The 13,478-nt window shown below is 44.8% G+C and overlaps 1 protein-coding gene across 2 annotated transcripts in view; it reads right to left on the reverse strand.

Moving 5' to 3' along the window:
* The window catches only part of LOC119436514 (G-protein-signaling modulator 2), a 127,324-nt gene that overhangs the window by 96,552 nt on the left and 17,294 nt on the right, over positions 1-13,478 (reverse strand). For both annotated transcript variants that reach the window (XM_037703379.2, XM_037703377.2), the window contains 2 exons: positions 10,897-11,012; positions 5,714-5,978 (listed from right to left, as the gene is read on the reverse strand). In XM_037703379.2, coding sequence (XP_037559307.1) covers positions 5,714-5,978; positions 10,897-11,012 — 381 coding nt within the window. The remainder of the gene's footprint in view (positions 1-5,713; positions 5,979-10,896; positions 11,013-13,478) is intronic.

The following is a 13,478-nucleotide window of genomic DNA, read 5'->3' on the forward strand; positions in this document are numbered from 1 at the left end:
TCTCAGCGCAGACACCCAGAAGCCAGACTTACAATTGCTATAGCCAGTAATGCGGCATGGGAACATTGTAGTCTAGGGCTGCTCATTGCTGCATCAGATTATTGTTAAAACTGGTAACGCTACAAGTTAGTTCACCTGTACTTCTTTCTGTCGAATTAAAATGTTTAAATGTTTGTCCCCTCTGCTTCTATTGAGCAACGCGGTTATAACTATGGAATTTTCTTAGCACTTGAATATTGTTATAAGTGAGCTCGACTGTATGCCTGTTTGTTCACAAACAAACATACAGCTTGTCTATTGACGCAACGTCTCCAACAGTTCGCAATGACAAATGCCAGCACACTAAGCTTTCATTCAAGTTAACACGTCTTTCTATGCTGTCAGCTGCCCTAAATGAGTAAGCGCCCCTTGAGCACCGAGGCACAATACTTTGTGCCTGGCTATCAGTGCAATTTAAACAGTTCTTCTTTCTGGGGTTTTATGTGCCAAAAGCAGTTCTCATTATGAGGCACGCCGTAGTGGAGGGCTCCAGATTAATTTTGACCATCTGGGGTTCTATAACGTGTACTGCAATGCAAGGACACGGCCTTTTTTGCATTTCACCTCCATCAAAATGCTGGCGCCGAGGCCGGGATTCAATCCTACCACCTCGTGCTCAGCAGCGCAACGCCTTAGCTAACTCGGCCACCGCGGCGGGTCCGATTTAAACAGTTGCGACAGACAAAGGTACCTTGACAGGTGTGGAGGTTCAGCCTTGTTGCTAAGACACACTGAAGAACGTTCAAGCGCGATAAAGAAGATCGACAAGTAAGTGTGTGTCTGTCCACCTGCTTCTACAGTCGAATCTCGTTAATTCGAACACGCTTAATTCAAACTTCTGGTTTATTCGAACTGATGCTTGGTCCCGTCAAAGTTATGTGTATTCCAAGCATTTGCGACGGTTAAGTCGAACATACCGCGAACTGACAATGCTCTCAGCAGCGCGCCAAATCGCGTGGCGGCGCCTCCGACCGACATTGCTCCGACACCGCCAAGAGCATTGCTCCGACATCGCCGAGACCACTCAACGCCGCACGAAGAAAAAAAAAGAACCATGGTGGAAATTTCACTTTCTCAAATGGCAAGGTCCCCGTTCCTGCATCGCGCCGGAACAGGCATGTACGTGCCGACGTCTCTGCCAACGCCGGCCAACGCTCGCTTCAACGGCAGAGAACGAAACTTCAGGGAGTGGGCTAAGCTGGCGCCAGGCGTGCACAGAGACAGTCGAAGGTGAGGGAGCTACGACGGAGTTGAGAGGGAGCGCGAGGAGATCCACCGAAGCAACGGGGTTGCCGAGGCCAAATCCACTTCCCTGCCACCCTCCTCCCTCACCTTCAGCTGTCTCCGCGCGCGCCCATCGCCGTGCCGGTGCTGAAGTTTTGTTTTCTGCCGTTGTTGGGAAGCAAGCGTTGGCTATGGACAGTTTCATGGCCCTCACTCGTGATGTGCTTGCGGGCGATATTTCACGACTCGCACCATTCGTACGTCGTGCTATGGTGCACGAATACTTCGAAAATAAGTCCTCTTAATTCGAACTTCTGTTTATTCAAACAAATTTTCGTGCCCCTTCGAGTTCAAATTATCGAGATTTGAATGTACATGTCTTTCATTGCATCTGAACTTTCTTCAGGCAATGGTTTCAACTGTGGGGCAACTGGTACCCCATGAAGGTAATTGATGGCAACCTATTACGCAGGTCAAGCTAGACTTACTACTATGGTACGCTGTATCCGTCAAATGCCAACTGCTCATTAACGTGCCCGGCAGCAGCTGCACAACAGTGCGTGCCGCCTTTTCTCGCTTAGAAAATGTTAAGTCTCAAAGTCATCATCCTCAGCTTTAACTAGCGTTGTCCTTTGTTCAGTATGCAGTAAATGGCTTATGAGGTCTCATGGTGCATTACCATTACCTCATCATAGTTACAGTGCAAATGCTAGTCTGCTCTCACGACATACAAGCTGGTAGTACAGTAATGCGAAACTGAATGATGTAATTCAAGCATTTGCTTTATTTTAAATAAAAATGGCAAAAATGACCTCTGGGCACACACTGAGTCCAAATTACAGTCACCAACAGATTTTCCGGATGCCCGATTTTTCGGATAAATCGGACGCCCTTGCGGCACCGCCATGTAGCCCCATAAAGTCAACATATAAGAAAGCCTGAAATTTTGGACGGAAAAACCCTTTGCCGTCCAATTTTCCAGACTTTTTGCCATGACTGCAGCTTCGAAACAGCATTGATCAAAGCCACCACCGCCGCCATTTGATTATCTCGCTGCCTCGAACAGGCGGTAAGGGCGGCAGTGCAAGGCCTAGCTACTTCGGCGTTCGCTAGCAAGCCTCTTGCTGTTCGGTACAATGTTGTTCATTAAAACAATTCGCCGCTGTTAGCAGTGGCGCCGACTCTGCCTTTGCAATCCTGGCCAATGACTTTGAAGGTCGGAAAGCACGATGCATTGCATAATGCCGGTTCCCGAAAGTCAGCTTCGCCTCAATACAGCAGTGTTAAACGGTGAAGCATATGCGAAGTATTGCAGTGAAGCATACCAAGAGGGGGAAGGGGCAGTTGGCAGTATGTATTCCGTAATTATGCACGCACGCACCTGCCGTCTCCTGTCGCATCTTCTTTCTGGTGTTTTACGTGTCAAAACCAGTTCTGATTATGAGGCACGCCGTAGTGGGGGGCTCCGGATTAATTTTGACCACCTGGAGTTCTTTAACGTGCACTACAACGCAAGCACACGGGCGTTGACTGTATTCAGATTTTGTCAAAATGTACAGCTCAGACCACTTATAACACAATCACTTATAGTGCAGGGTCGGAGATAATATAACTCCCATTCCCATAGAACTATATGCATACCGTTTATAATGCAGCCACGCGAGACGAAATACAGTCGAATCTCGTTAATTTGAACATGCTTATTTAATTCGAACTGCCGGTTTATTCGAACTCACGCTGTGGTCCCGTCAAAGTTATGTGTATTCCAATGGGCGAAAACACTCTGTAATTCGACCGCGAAAGCATTTGTGACAGTTAATTCAAACATACCGCGCACTGACAATGCTCTCAGCAGCGCGCCAAATAACACGGCGGCGCCTTCGACCAGCATTGCTTCGACACCGCCACAGAGCAAAAGCTTAGGAGAGACCTCTCAATGCAGCAGCAGTGGCCCAGTCCGGCCAACGAAACTGCCCACGTCGGCAAATGCTCGCTTCCCGATAACGGCAGAAAACGAAACTTCAGGGAGCGGGCTAAGCTGGCGCCGGCCCGGCTGGAGCGGCGGCGGGCGCGCATGGAGACAGTCGAAGGTGTGGGAGCTACGAGGGAGTTGAGAAAGAGGACAAGGGGAGCCACCGAAGCGACGGAACTGCCAAGGCCAAATCCACTTCCCTGCCACCCTCCTCCCTCACCTTCGACGCTCTCCGCATGCACCCGCTCCCCGAAGTTTAGTTTTCTGCCATTAACGAGAAGCAAGCGTTGGCCGGCATGGGCAGTTTCGTGGTCTGCGCTCGCTATGCACTTGCGCGCCATGATATTTCACGACTCGCACCGTTCGTGCATCGTGCTATGGTGCTCGAATACTTCAAAAATATATCCTTCTTTTAATTTGAACAAATTTTCGGGCCCCTTCGAGTTAGAATTATCGAGATTCGACTGTACTATATAACTAGTATTTCATCTCGCAAAGCTCAATCCCACAGACAAGCGAGGCAGCGAGCGCACTTCTCAACTAGGTGCACCAAAGCACGAGGGGGGGGGAGAGAAAAATACAGCAGTGAGCGCGTTCCTGTGGGTTGCCTAGGCGACAGAGAAGCCTTTTTCAGTCACCGACAAGATTTTCTCGGACACGGATGGGGTTGCAAAAATGTCTCAATTATTGGGCAGGCTGGAAAAATGAATATCAGTGGTAAAATCAATTTGACGTTTTATTACAATTCCAGCATTGCGGAAAAATCAGTTGATGGCACGAGTGCGTTTTGAGCTCGTCCATTGCAATGCGTGTCGTCACTACGTGCAGATATCACGCACACGACCGTCTCTGCAATTTGTCAGTTTAAACTGTGTTCGACAAATTTATCAGTTCAAAATGTTGTCCACACAAGAGCTTTTGCTGTTTCTACCAGTACGCGCACATACAAACTCTTGCTGTACGCCTTCGTGGTAGTTACTTGCCAATCGCCCATGCTGCAATCAGTGCAGCCTGTGCATGTCATCTCGCGCCAGATCTCAGTGTTTTTGTCGACAGATAAGAACATGCATCAAGGGCAAGCTCCCCGCGACAGCATGCCACCTGACACTCCCGCTGGCTACATCTAACCAGCTTTGTCTCGTCATGAGTCAGCAGCTACAGTTGCTGTTTGGTACAGTCAACGAAATAAATGCTTCGCAGTGACTGTACAGCATTTGGGCAGCGGAGGAACCATCTCGTTAACAAAAGTGCGAGCGTATGCCCGTCATATGCTTCAATTCCTAGAAAAATGCAGCTGCTTGGTCTACGTGTTCTGCCTGTGCACAACCTTTGAACAATGTTTTGGTGATAGTGTGGTACTGCTTGTAGCCCAGAAATTCGAGACTCCAACGACTGACGTTATAAGCGGTCTATGCCATAGCAAGTTTAAGAGGAAGCTTTAGCTCTGACCCAACTCCAATACCACCTATTCAAATACATGTAAAAGGCAGAAACACTTTTCTGAGATAACCCTTGGGCCGATTTTAATTAAATTTGTTGCACTTGGGAGAGAAAGGTAAGTTTAGTGACTGTTGGAAGTGGAATTTTGAATTAGCGCATGGATTTCTTTTAAAGGAATTTTTAAAAACTGGTAAGTTTGAAAAAAAAAAATACAAGCAGGAAGTGTACCATTTCGTAGATCTGCACAAAAAAAAAAAAAAAAGATTTTGCAGTTCTGTCAACTGCATCCGTTAAAGCATCCAAAGCGGACAAATTTGATATGTCAATTTATATCTTACGTGAATTTGTTACATAGCTTACAAAGGTTATGCAATAAGTCCTACTCGCATATCAGTGGTTTATTTTAAAGCCATATTTGTCAATTTTTTCCGCTTTAAATGTACTATTAGGTGCAACTTACAGAATTTCAATGTTGTTTTTCATTGCCGAGTTATAGAAGCAGGAAGTGTAAACTTCCTGCTTACAAGTTATAAACTTGATATTTTGTTTTCTGAAAATTTGCGACTTTTGCCAATTTTTATTAAAAATCTTACGACCTAAACCGAAAATGTGCTACCAACAGTCACTAGATTTTAACGTTTTCTTTTAAATGCAACAAACCTCATCAAATTCGGTGCACCGGTTGCCGAGAAAAACAATTTCTCCTTTCCCATGTATTTAGATTGAAGCCCCACAGCTAAAGCTTCCTTTTAAGCTATGAGTGCAATTTGGCGCAACTGGCAAAGCAAATCACATCACTGTTCATGACTACCAAACTAACTACACATGGCAAAGGTAATGACCCTATCTGCACATGCACAATTAAGCAAGCTTTTTTTCTTTTTTCACAGCATCCTTACTATGCATGCAGCACACAATGCAGCTGTGACGACTAAACGGATTTTACCCTAAAAGCCATGCATTTTTTCCAAAAGCACTTTTCGTCATATGCATTGACTGAGAAACAGTCACAGTTACAAAGCCCTCACAACCACTTACCTCCTGGGAAACATGCAGGTGCCGGGTGGCATAGTGGAGAGCCTCTTTGTGGTCACCCAGAGAACAATGTGCATTGCACAAACTCCAATATGCACGTCCTTCACCAACTCTGTCCCTGAGTTCTTCAGCAATCTGAAGGTGCTTCAAATGAAATTCTATGGCTCGCTCAAAGTCACGTAATAGGGTGTATGTGTTTCCCAAGCTATAGCAGGCCTGGGCCTCAACTGCCCGATCTCCAAGTTCTTTGGCCAACTGGTAAGTCTTCCTAAAAAAACAAAAAAAAAAAAAAAAAAAACAAAGGATGTACATAACAGAACCACCAGGGCACCCAGTATCACTCGGTAAGAGTTATGCAAGTATAAAAATTTAATTAAGCAGTTTACGTCCCAAAGCAACACACGAGCTATGATAGATGCTGTAAGCGTGGGCTCCGGATTAATTGCAACCACCAGGGGTTTTATATGTGCACCTAAATCGAAGAACATGAGAATTTTTGCATTCCGCTCCCATCAGAATGCAGCCGCCATGGCAGGAGCCGAACCCTCACGCGAACTCACACTCAGCAGCAGAAAGCCATGGCCACAAAGCCACCACAGTGTGTTCGTGCATGTCTGAGATATTAAAAGGGCCCTGAAGCAACTTTTTGACCTCCAGATTAGCCCCGACAAAGCCGTTGTCTTGGAGATAGAAAACAACCACCGGCAGCAGCTTCTTTTGGAGTCCTGGCACATCCAAAAGACGTCAGTAAACATCAATTGTTGATCAGGAACACTTCCCGCTGTTTACTGCCAAGGACTGCACTAAGCCTCCGAGCGCCTGTCAAAGCACTAAAAAATGCATATAAGTACTGCTATGCCTCACACCATCTCACCCCTGAAGAAGGAGCTAATCAGGCTTCGAAACGTCGGGCTTTAAAGTAAAATTTTATTAGTTTCTTTATTCTTTAATACAGTTGTTCCCAGCAGGGCACATTTCTGCCGAATGCTTACCTTCGATCCTTAACATTTAATAAATGTGTGGAATATGTCAAACCAGTTTTGCGGAATCCCGCAAGGTCAAGGAAATGTCATGAAAGGGAAAAAAATAAAAAATAAATTATATTCCCTTTCAGGAATATATCTGGCATTAAAGCACATCTCCACAAATCTATCCCACCAATACATTTCTGTCAGCGCTGTGAATGGAGTTACCAGCAATCAATATCTGCAGTTGCCACACCTTCACCGCCTTGCCATCCTTTTCATTCTTCACACTGCACTTGAAGCTGCTAAGGTGAGTTTAAAAGCTGAACTGAGGACACGGGACAAAAAGGAGATAAGACAAAGACATCACTGAGTCCTCACCTTGTCTTGTGTGTTCAGTTAAGGCGTGAAACTCGCCTTAGCCATAAAACAACTAGCTCAGAAAAATACAATTTTGTTTGAAGCTGTGCTGCTGTGCCCACATGCAATGACTGTCACTGCACTTAACATCATGTGGCACGACTCTCCGTTGTACCGCTCTATCTTGGAGACCGATCTTAACACTGAATTTACTTGTGGGCACTCGCATGCCTGCCCAACTTTTTCTATGGTCAGGAGTTATGGCTGTTTCAAAGAAAAAAAAAAACCCCCGCAGTTTCGCCCAAAAAGCGAAGCATCAATTGCGATAGCAAATTAGTACAGAGCTATACGGAGTAAGGATAGTAGTTTTATCGGCTGCATAAACTTGGACATATTCACTTACTAATTGAATTAACAAGCATGTTGTCAGCACACACAAGCAAACATGAATAGATCACACTCGATAACCACAGACAACCACTTTCAAAACACTGATGTCAGCAAGCGCGGCAGCAGCAGCGAGCAAAGGTTCACGCGATCTATGGCTTCAACGGAAACTGAGTGGCGAAAGCACAGCACACACAAGGGTAAGAGCCATGTAGAGATCGCTTTCAAGATACGGTGCGCGCGACAGCCCGGAGCCGCGCAAAGTACAAGTACGCCGTTGCTGGCAGAGGAGAAGCCAACCCCTAGCGCCCGCGCTGCCTTCCCGCTTTCCTACTTTCACGTGGGAGATAAGTCGCCAGTTCCCCTTGCAACCGCTCACAAGATACGCTTTTGGTGCCGCAGCTAAGCGTCACTTCCCCTTGCTCCCTCCCTCCCATCCCCCACAGCCTTTCGCACAACAGAAGACGTCACGTTTGCTCTCCACAGTGCGTTTGCTCTCCATGAACGCACGCGTCGCTCGCGCGCTTTCATTCGCACATACAGCATACGGAACGTGGCAACGATTTTATCGCCCTTGGACTTTATACGGAACCTCACGGCGACGCCGACGGCAGAAATCTGCTTGGAGTGTTCATATAATTGTTGTCGCAATTAAATTTGGTAGTTCTGCCTAAGAGTGAAGCATTAATGGGGATAACAAGGTTCAGCGTTGCGCTTGAACTCCTAGGACAAAACTCTAGGAGGCTTAATGTTGGCACGACGTAGCACATGAGACAACTGCTGCTGCACAGCAGGAACAACGCCCTGGAAGATACTATGCAGCTCACAACACTGATGTGATAAGGAGCGTCACCAGTGGCATTGCGGGTGTAGCACCTTGATAGTGCCCGAGTTGAGAGCAACAGGAAACTGTTGGCAGCAGCCAGTGCCCAGTGAAATATTACACAATGTTAGCTTGACATTTACTGCCCATTCCACTTAGAACAGCGCATACACACTGCAGGAAAGTTAATGTGCTTTATAGTGTGCATGCACACAACACTAGTGGTGTACGAATATTCGAAACTTGCAATATTCAATTCGAATCTGTTAGTATTTGACTCGAACACTTTTACTATTCGAAATATTTGAGCCCTTGAAGATTGCTGTTGTCGAGTCTCAAAGTCAGCTTCACCGCAGTACAGTGGTGCAGTGTTATGTGGCAAAGCATACTTAACGTGCAGTGAAGCATATCAAAAGTATCAAGGTGGCACTGTCACAGGGCCGCTGCTGGCGCTTGTGGCTAGAGCACTGCACGGGCTCGGGCATACGCGAAAGCCCGGGCCCGGCCCAGCCCGTGGGCCGGGCCAGGCCGGGCATGACATGTGCTGTTTGACCCGGGCCCAGGCCGGGCTCGGGTATTTTGACGCGGGCCCGGGCCGGGCTCGGGCTTTCTGGTGGTATGCATGTAACGTGCAGCGAGTTATCCGCGCGCGTCTCGACTCTGAAAAACCTGCTGCCCCGGCGCAGCTGGAAGCTAGCAGTGCTACTCCTGTGTACTTTCCTTTTCTTCTTCCGTCGTATTTTGTGCTGTTTGAACAGAATGTAAAAGTCCAGAAAGACCAAAGTCGCCTCAAATCAAAGGATGTCATTGTATTCCTTACCTAAATCAATGTAATTAATGTTTTCAGCGTGGTGTAAGCGCGTTCGCGATTTGCTGATTCTTCAAAGGCGAATTGGTAAAACGATGACTGGTAAGATAATTTGTCACGCGGCTGAAATATGGCACTGCGTCCATCCATGACTGCACGCATGTTCTCAACCGGCCGCCTAGCAGCAGCGCATTACGCTGCAACATGGAGGAAGCGAGAAGCTTTCTTACTCCATTTACTCCATACAAGCGCTGCGCTCACGACAGGTCGTGGCTGCACTTAGGCTATAGTGTACTAGAATACGGTTGAGTGGGACGAGTGGCTGGGGCGGCGCATGCATTGCAGTGAGGCGCCCGACGTGGAAAAATACTGTGGCGGCGCTGCGATAGAAGCGGATTGGGCCACATCAAGGTCACGCCGTTAGAAACTGCTGGCGCTACTGCTCGGCAGGGTCATTCGTACTACTTCGCGCGGTGGTATTTGCGTTCAGACCACTCAAATGGTGTTCATAATTGCATGTGACTTGTATTTATGCCTTAAGAATAAATTCATTTCACTCTCTTCTTTATTTTATTTTTTTTTAATGCCGCTCGGTGATCTTTCTCGGTCTCGGGCCGGGCTCAGGGCTAAGGTAAAGGGGTGGCGGGCCGGGCCGGGCGGGTAACGTAGATTATTTCCGGGCCCGGGCCGTGCCCGGGTCTCGCCATAAAACTTTTGGTCGGGCTCGGGCGGGCAGCCAACGTAAAAATGGGCCCGAGCCGGGCCCGGCTGAAAAAAATCGGCCCGTGCAGTGCTCTACTTGTGGCTGGCAGACACTACAAGCTCAAGTACTTACAGTGTGCTGCCTCTTCATGCATCTGGATCATTTACTACATTTGTAAAAACACTTAGCGCAGTGTTTCATATACTGAAGAATAAGCCATATATACTTTACACATGCACATAAAAGTTTTTTTCTTCCTTCAATGTGACCAATATATATTTATTGCTAAATAAGTGCTTGCTAAATAAGTGCTTGTTAGAAAAAATACTAAAAGTGGAAAAAAAAAAGAAAAACAAGAAACGCTGCCGATGGACTTGTGTGCCATAGAAACATGTAGGCTACTGCCGTGAAACCGAAAACACAGCTTCCATTACACATTTTGTTACTGCATTGCTTCATAAACTTTTATCCATTTTGCACTTCGAATAAGTAGTGAAACTTTGTGGAGCAGATGAAGAACAGTAGGTAGACTTTAATAGTCAGTTGTGGGGAAATATTTGGTTAGTTTCGATATTCGGGTACCGAATAGTTCCAATTGCGAATACAAATAGTCAGTGCAATATTCAATTCGTATTTCAAACTAGGAATATTCACCCACTCCTAATATTTACTAATTTTTTCTTGAACTGAGCCATTCTGAAGGTTTCATTTATATCTGCAATAAAATAAAAATCATCCGTGGGAGGAGCTGCATTAAAAAAAAAAGAAGAAGAAAACAGGACAGAAGAAAAAAGAACAAAAGAAAGAGCCTCAAAAAGTTAAACAATATAATTATTCACTTGCTGTGTTTTCATAACATCGAGGCTCCATACTATTATTTATGGAAACAGCAGCCATCAACAGACTGAAAATAATGCCAGAAATTTTTCTTGAGTACTCCTTCAACACACCCACAAGTAGTTTTGACCTTAATATCAATCTCTGTGAAAAATTCGTAAGAAAACTTTTTTTTTTACGACACTGGTTGTAATGTGAAAGTCATGGTCTATATATATATATATATATATATATATATATATATATATATATATATATATATATATATATACACACACAATGAATATTCTACTTTGGTCTTACGTGTAATGCTCAGCTGCAACACCAAACTCCCCCAGGAAAATGTGGGCGTTACCAAGGTTGCTGTTTGCCCTCCTCTGTGCTGCCTTGTCCCCAAACTCTTTGGCCAATTTGAGCCTCTGGAATGCCAGCACAAAATAAGCATGCATCAGAACTGTAAGCATGACACAAAAAAGAGGCTACCTGCAATTCTACTGCGCGTTTATGCAACAGGCTCAGATTAAAAATAGAGAATTCAAACTAAATAATTTTTGCTGACCAAGGAGGGGGTGGAGGTGGCTTCATAGCAATGGCGGACATCAAAATTGGTGCCAACGTGAACATTGAAAAACTTCACTAATTAACCTTTAAATTAATTACTCTGGGTGACATGTATCAGCAGAATAGAAGTCGGCCAATACTAAAAGCATACGCTGGCAACGCGATTCCTAGCACCACTTTAAAGAAACACAGACCCAAAATGTGTCATGAAATACACTGATGTTTGAGTAAGCAGTGCACCATAAGGCCTCTACTCAACTTTGTGGATACAGGTAGCATCCAGAATATAGTTCCCTGCCACATCTGGCAAGCTGATAATCAGCCATGAATTTCGGCACACTGAAATATGACACCATATGCCGATATTACTATCCCATGCTCCTACACAACACATTGTATTGCGATACAAATGTGGTTTTCAAGTCTCTATCAACTCCAAACTGCAAAACACAAAAATTACAGCTGAAGTGGCAGTGAAAACTACCGCATGTGAAACAGCTTGGTCAATTCTGACAGCGATTTTAATTATATTTCAGTTCTGTGGAAAAACATTTCAATACCGATAAAAAATAATGAAGTGTGTCATACTCCGTTCTCACATTTACTGCAGGTAGGTCATGAAAACAGAAAAGCTTCGAAGATATTAGCATTCCGCTAAAACTAGCCCACATTTCAGTCAATTCAAAAAGAACTTTCAAAATTACTATCGGTGCAGTAGTGCCCATGTTTGACTGTTTTTGGCCAACAATCCTGGCTAAACAAAGTTTTGTAGCATGAGAAGTTTCACATGTGCTTATTAGGCATTTATTAAAAATATATGCGAATTAAAAAATGTAGAATCTTATGTTTTCTGGATTACTCTTGTAATGGTCAATTAAATCAAAAGGCCAATAACAAATTTCAACTAATTAGTAACAACAGTGGCAATTACTTCAGTTGATGTCAAAATTGCAGAACAGCACAGTTGCAAAAATAAAGGCTGCTCAGCAGCCACTATAAAGATATAGACCCCACTTGAAACTCCAGAAGCAGAGTGGTTACATGTGTGTGGAGGTCTGTTTGTAGACTTCTGCATAAGTTCTCCTGCATAGAATTGTAGGCTTGCTTTAAAGTTTTCTCAATAAGCAGCTTTTTGATAACCCGACATGGAAAAGGATTAGTTTTTTTTTTTTTTTCCCCGCATGGACTCTTGTTTTACTCGGACTTATTGACCTTCTCATACCCTGCACCGCTTGCACTCATGTTAAATAAACAAAAAGGGGGAGAGGCTGATGAACCAGTGGGTTTCTTTGATTATCCAGTCCCGGACTGCATAGGTCTGCTGCCCAGCATTCAGTTTTCTTTGATAGCTCTGGAAGCTTCACCGACCAGTCCGGGAGTTGCCAGAGCCGTGTTTTTTGTGGACAGGCAGTCCCTGACTGCCTAGTCTTATTAAAACTGTTGGATTTTTGTTCAGGCAGCTAGATGATGGCTGCCAGAAAAAAAAAAAACACATGGTGCAGCCATGTTGTGAAAAACACTGTATGCTTCGGCGTACTTGTTCCAGACAGCTGATATTGTGTGCTAACTCTCACAATTGCTACATAGGTGTTTTCTGTGCCATTGTGCAAGCTTTTCATGCTCTCTGTAGTTGCTGCTGTTTTAATCATTTTCTTTAATCTGTATTTTTTTAAGTAATAAGCACAACAATCAGCTTGCTTTCTGTACAATACATTCAGTTGTGAAATTTGTCACCTTTGCAGTTTAACAGTATTCATTGCTACGTGCATTATTAAAAAGGCGAGTTTACCGGGTCTCCTAGGTAAATATGCAAGGAAACAACATTTCATGTGCGAGTCGTTTCTAAATTGTTGCAGCTAGAGGGGTGCGATATTAAACTATTTGAGCTTTGCCAATCGTCGTTCACATTGTGATGCCTTCCATTATTAAGTTTGAGTGTTTTTTTTTAAATGAGAAAGACATGCCTGATGGAGACATATTGAGATAAAACGTACGTGCTGACTGTCTAAGACGTGTCACTGAGCCACTATATACTCTCAGCAGCACGATATACAGTGGAACTCCGATCATACGACTTTGAGGGGACCACGCAAAACCGTCGTATAATCGAACAACTAAGATAATAGCCCGTGACGCTCAGTCTTGCCCAAAAAACGGGTAAAGACCGCATGAATAAGCCCGCGGCACGAACTTGCGCTGCTTCCAAGGAAGGTAAATTATAAAAAAATTACTGTATTTATTCGATTGTAACGCGAGCTTTTTTTTTTCATAATTTTCGTTACCTGAACTCAACCCTCGCATTATATTCGAATAACGGCAAGATT

This window comes from Dermacentor silvarum, chromosome 1 (assembly GCF_013339745.2).
Source record: "Dermacentor silvarum isolate Dsil-2018 chromosome 1, BIME_Dsil_1.4, whole genome shotgun sequence".
NCBI lineage: Eukaryota > Metazoa > Arthropoda > Arachnida > Ixodida > Ixodidae > Dermacentor > Dermacentor silvarum.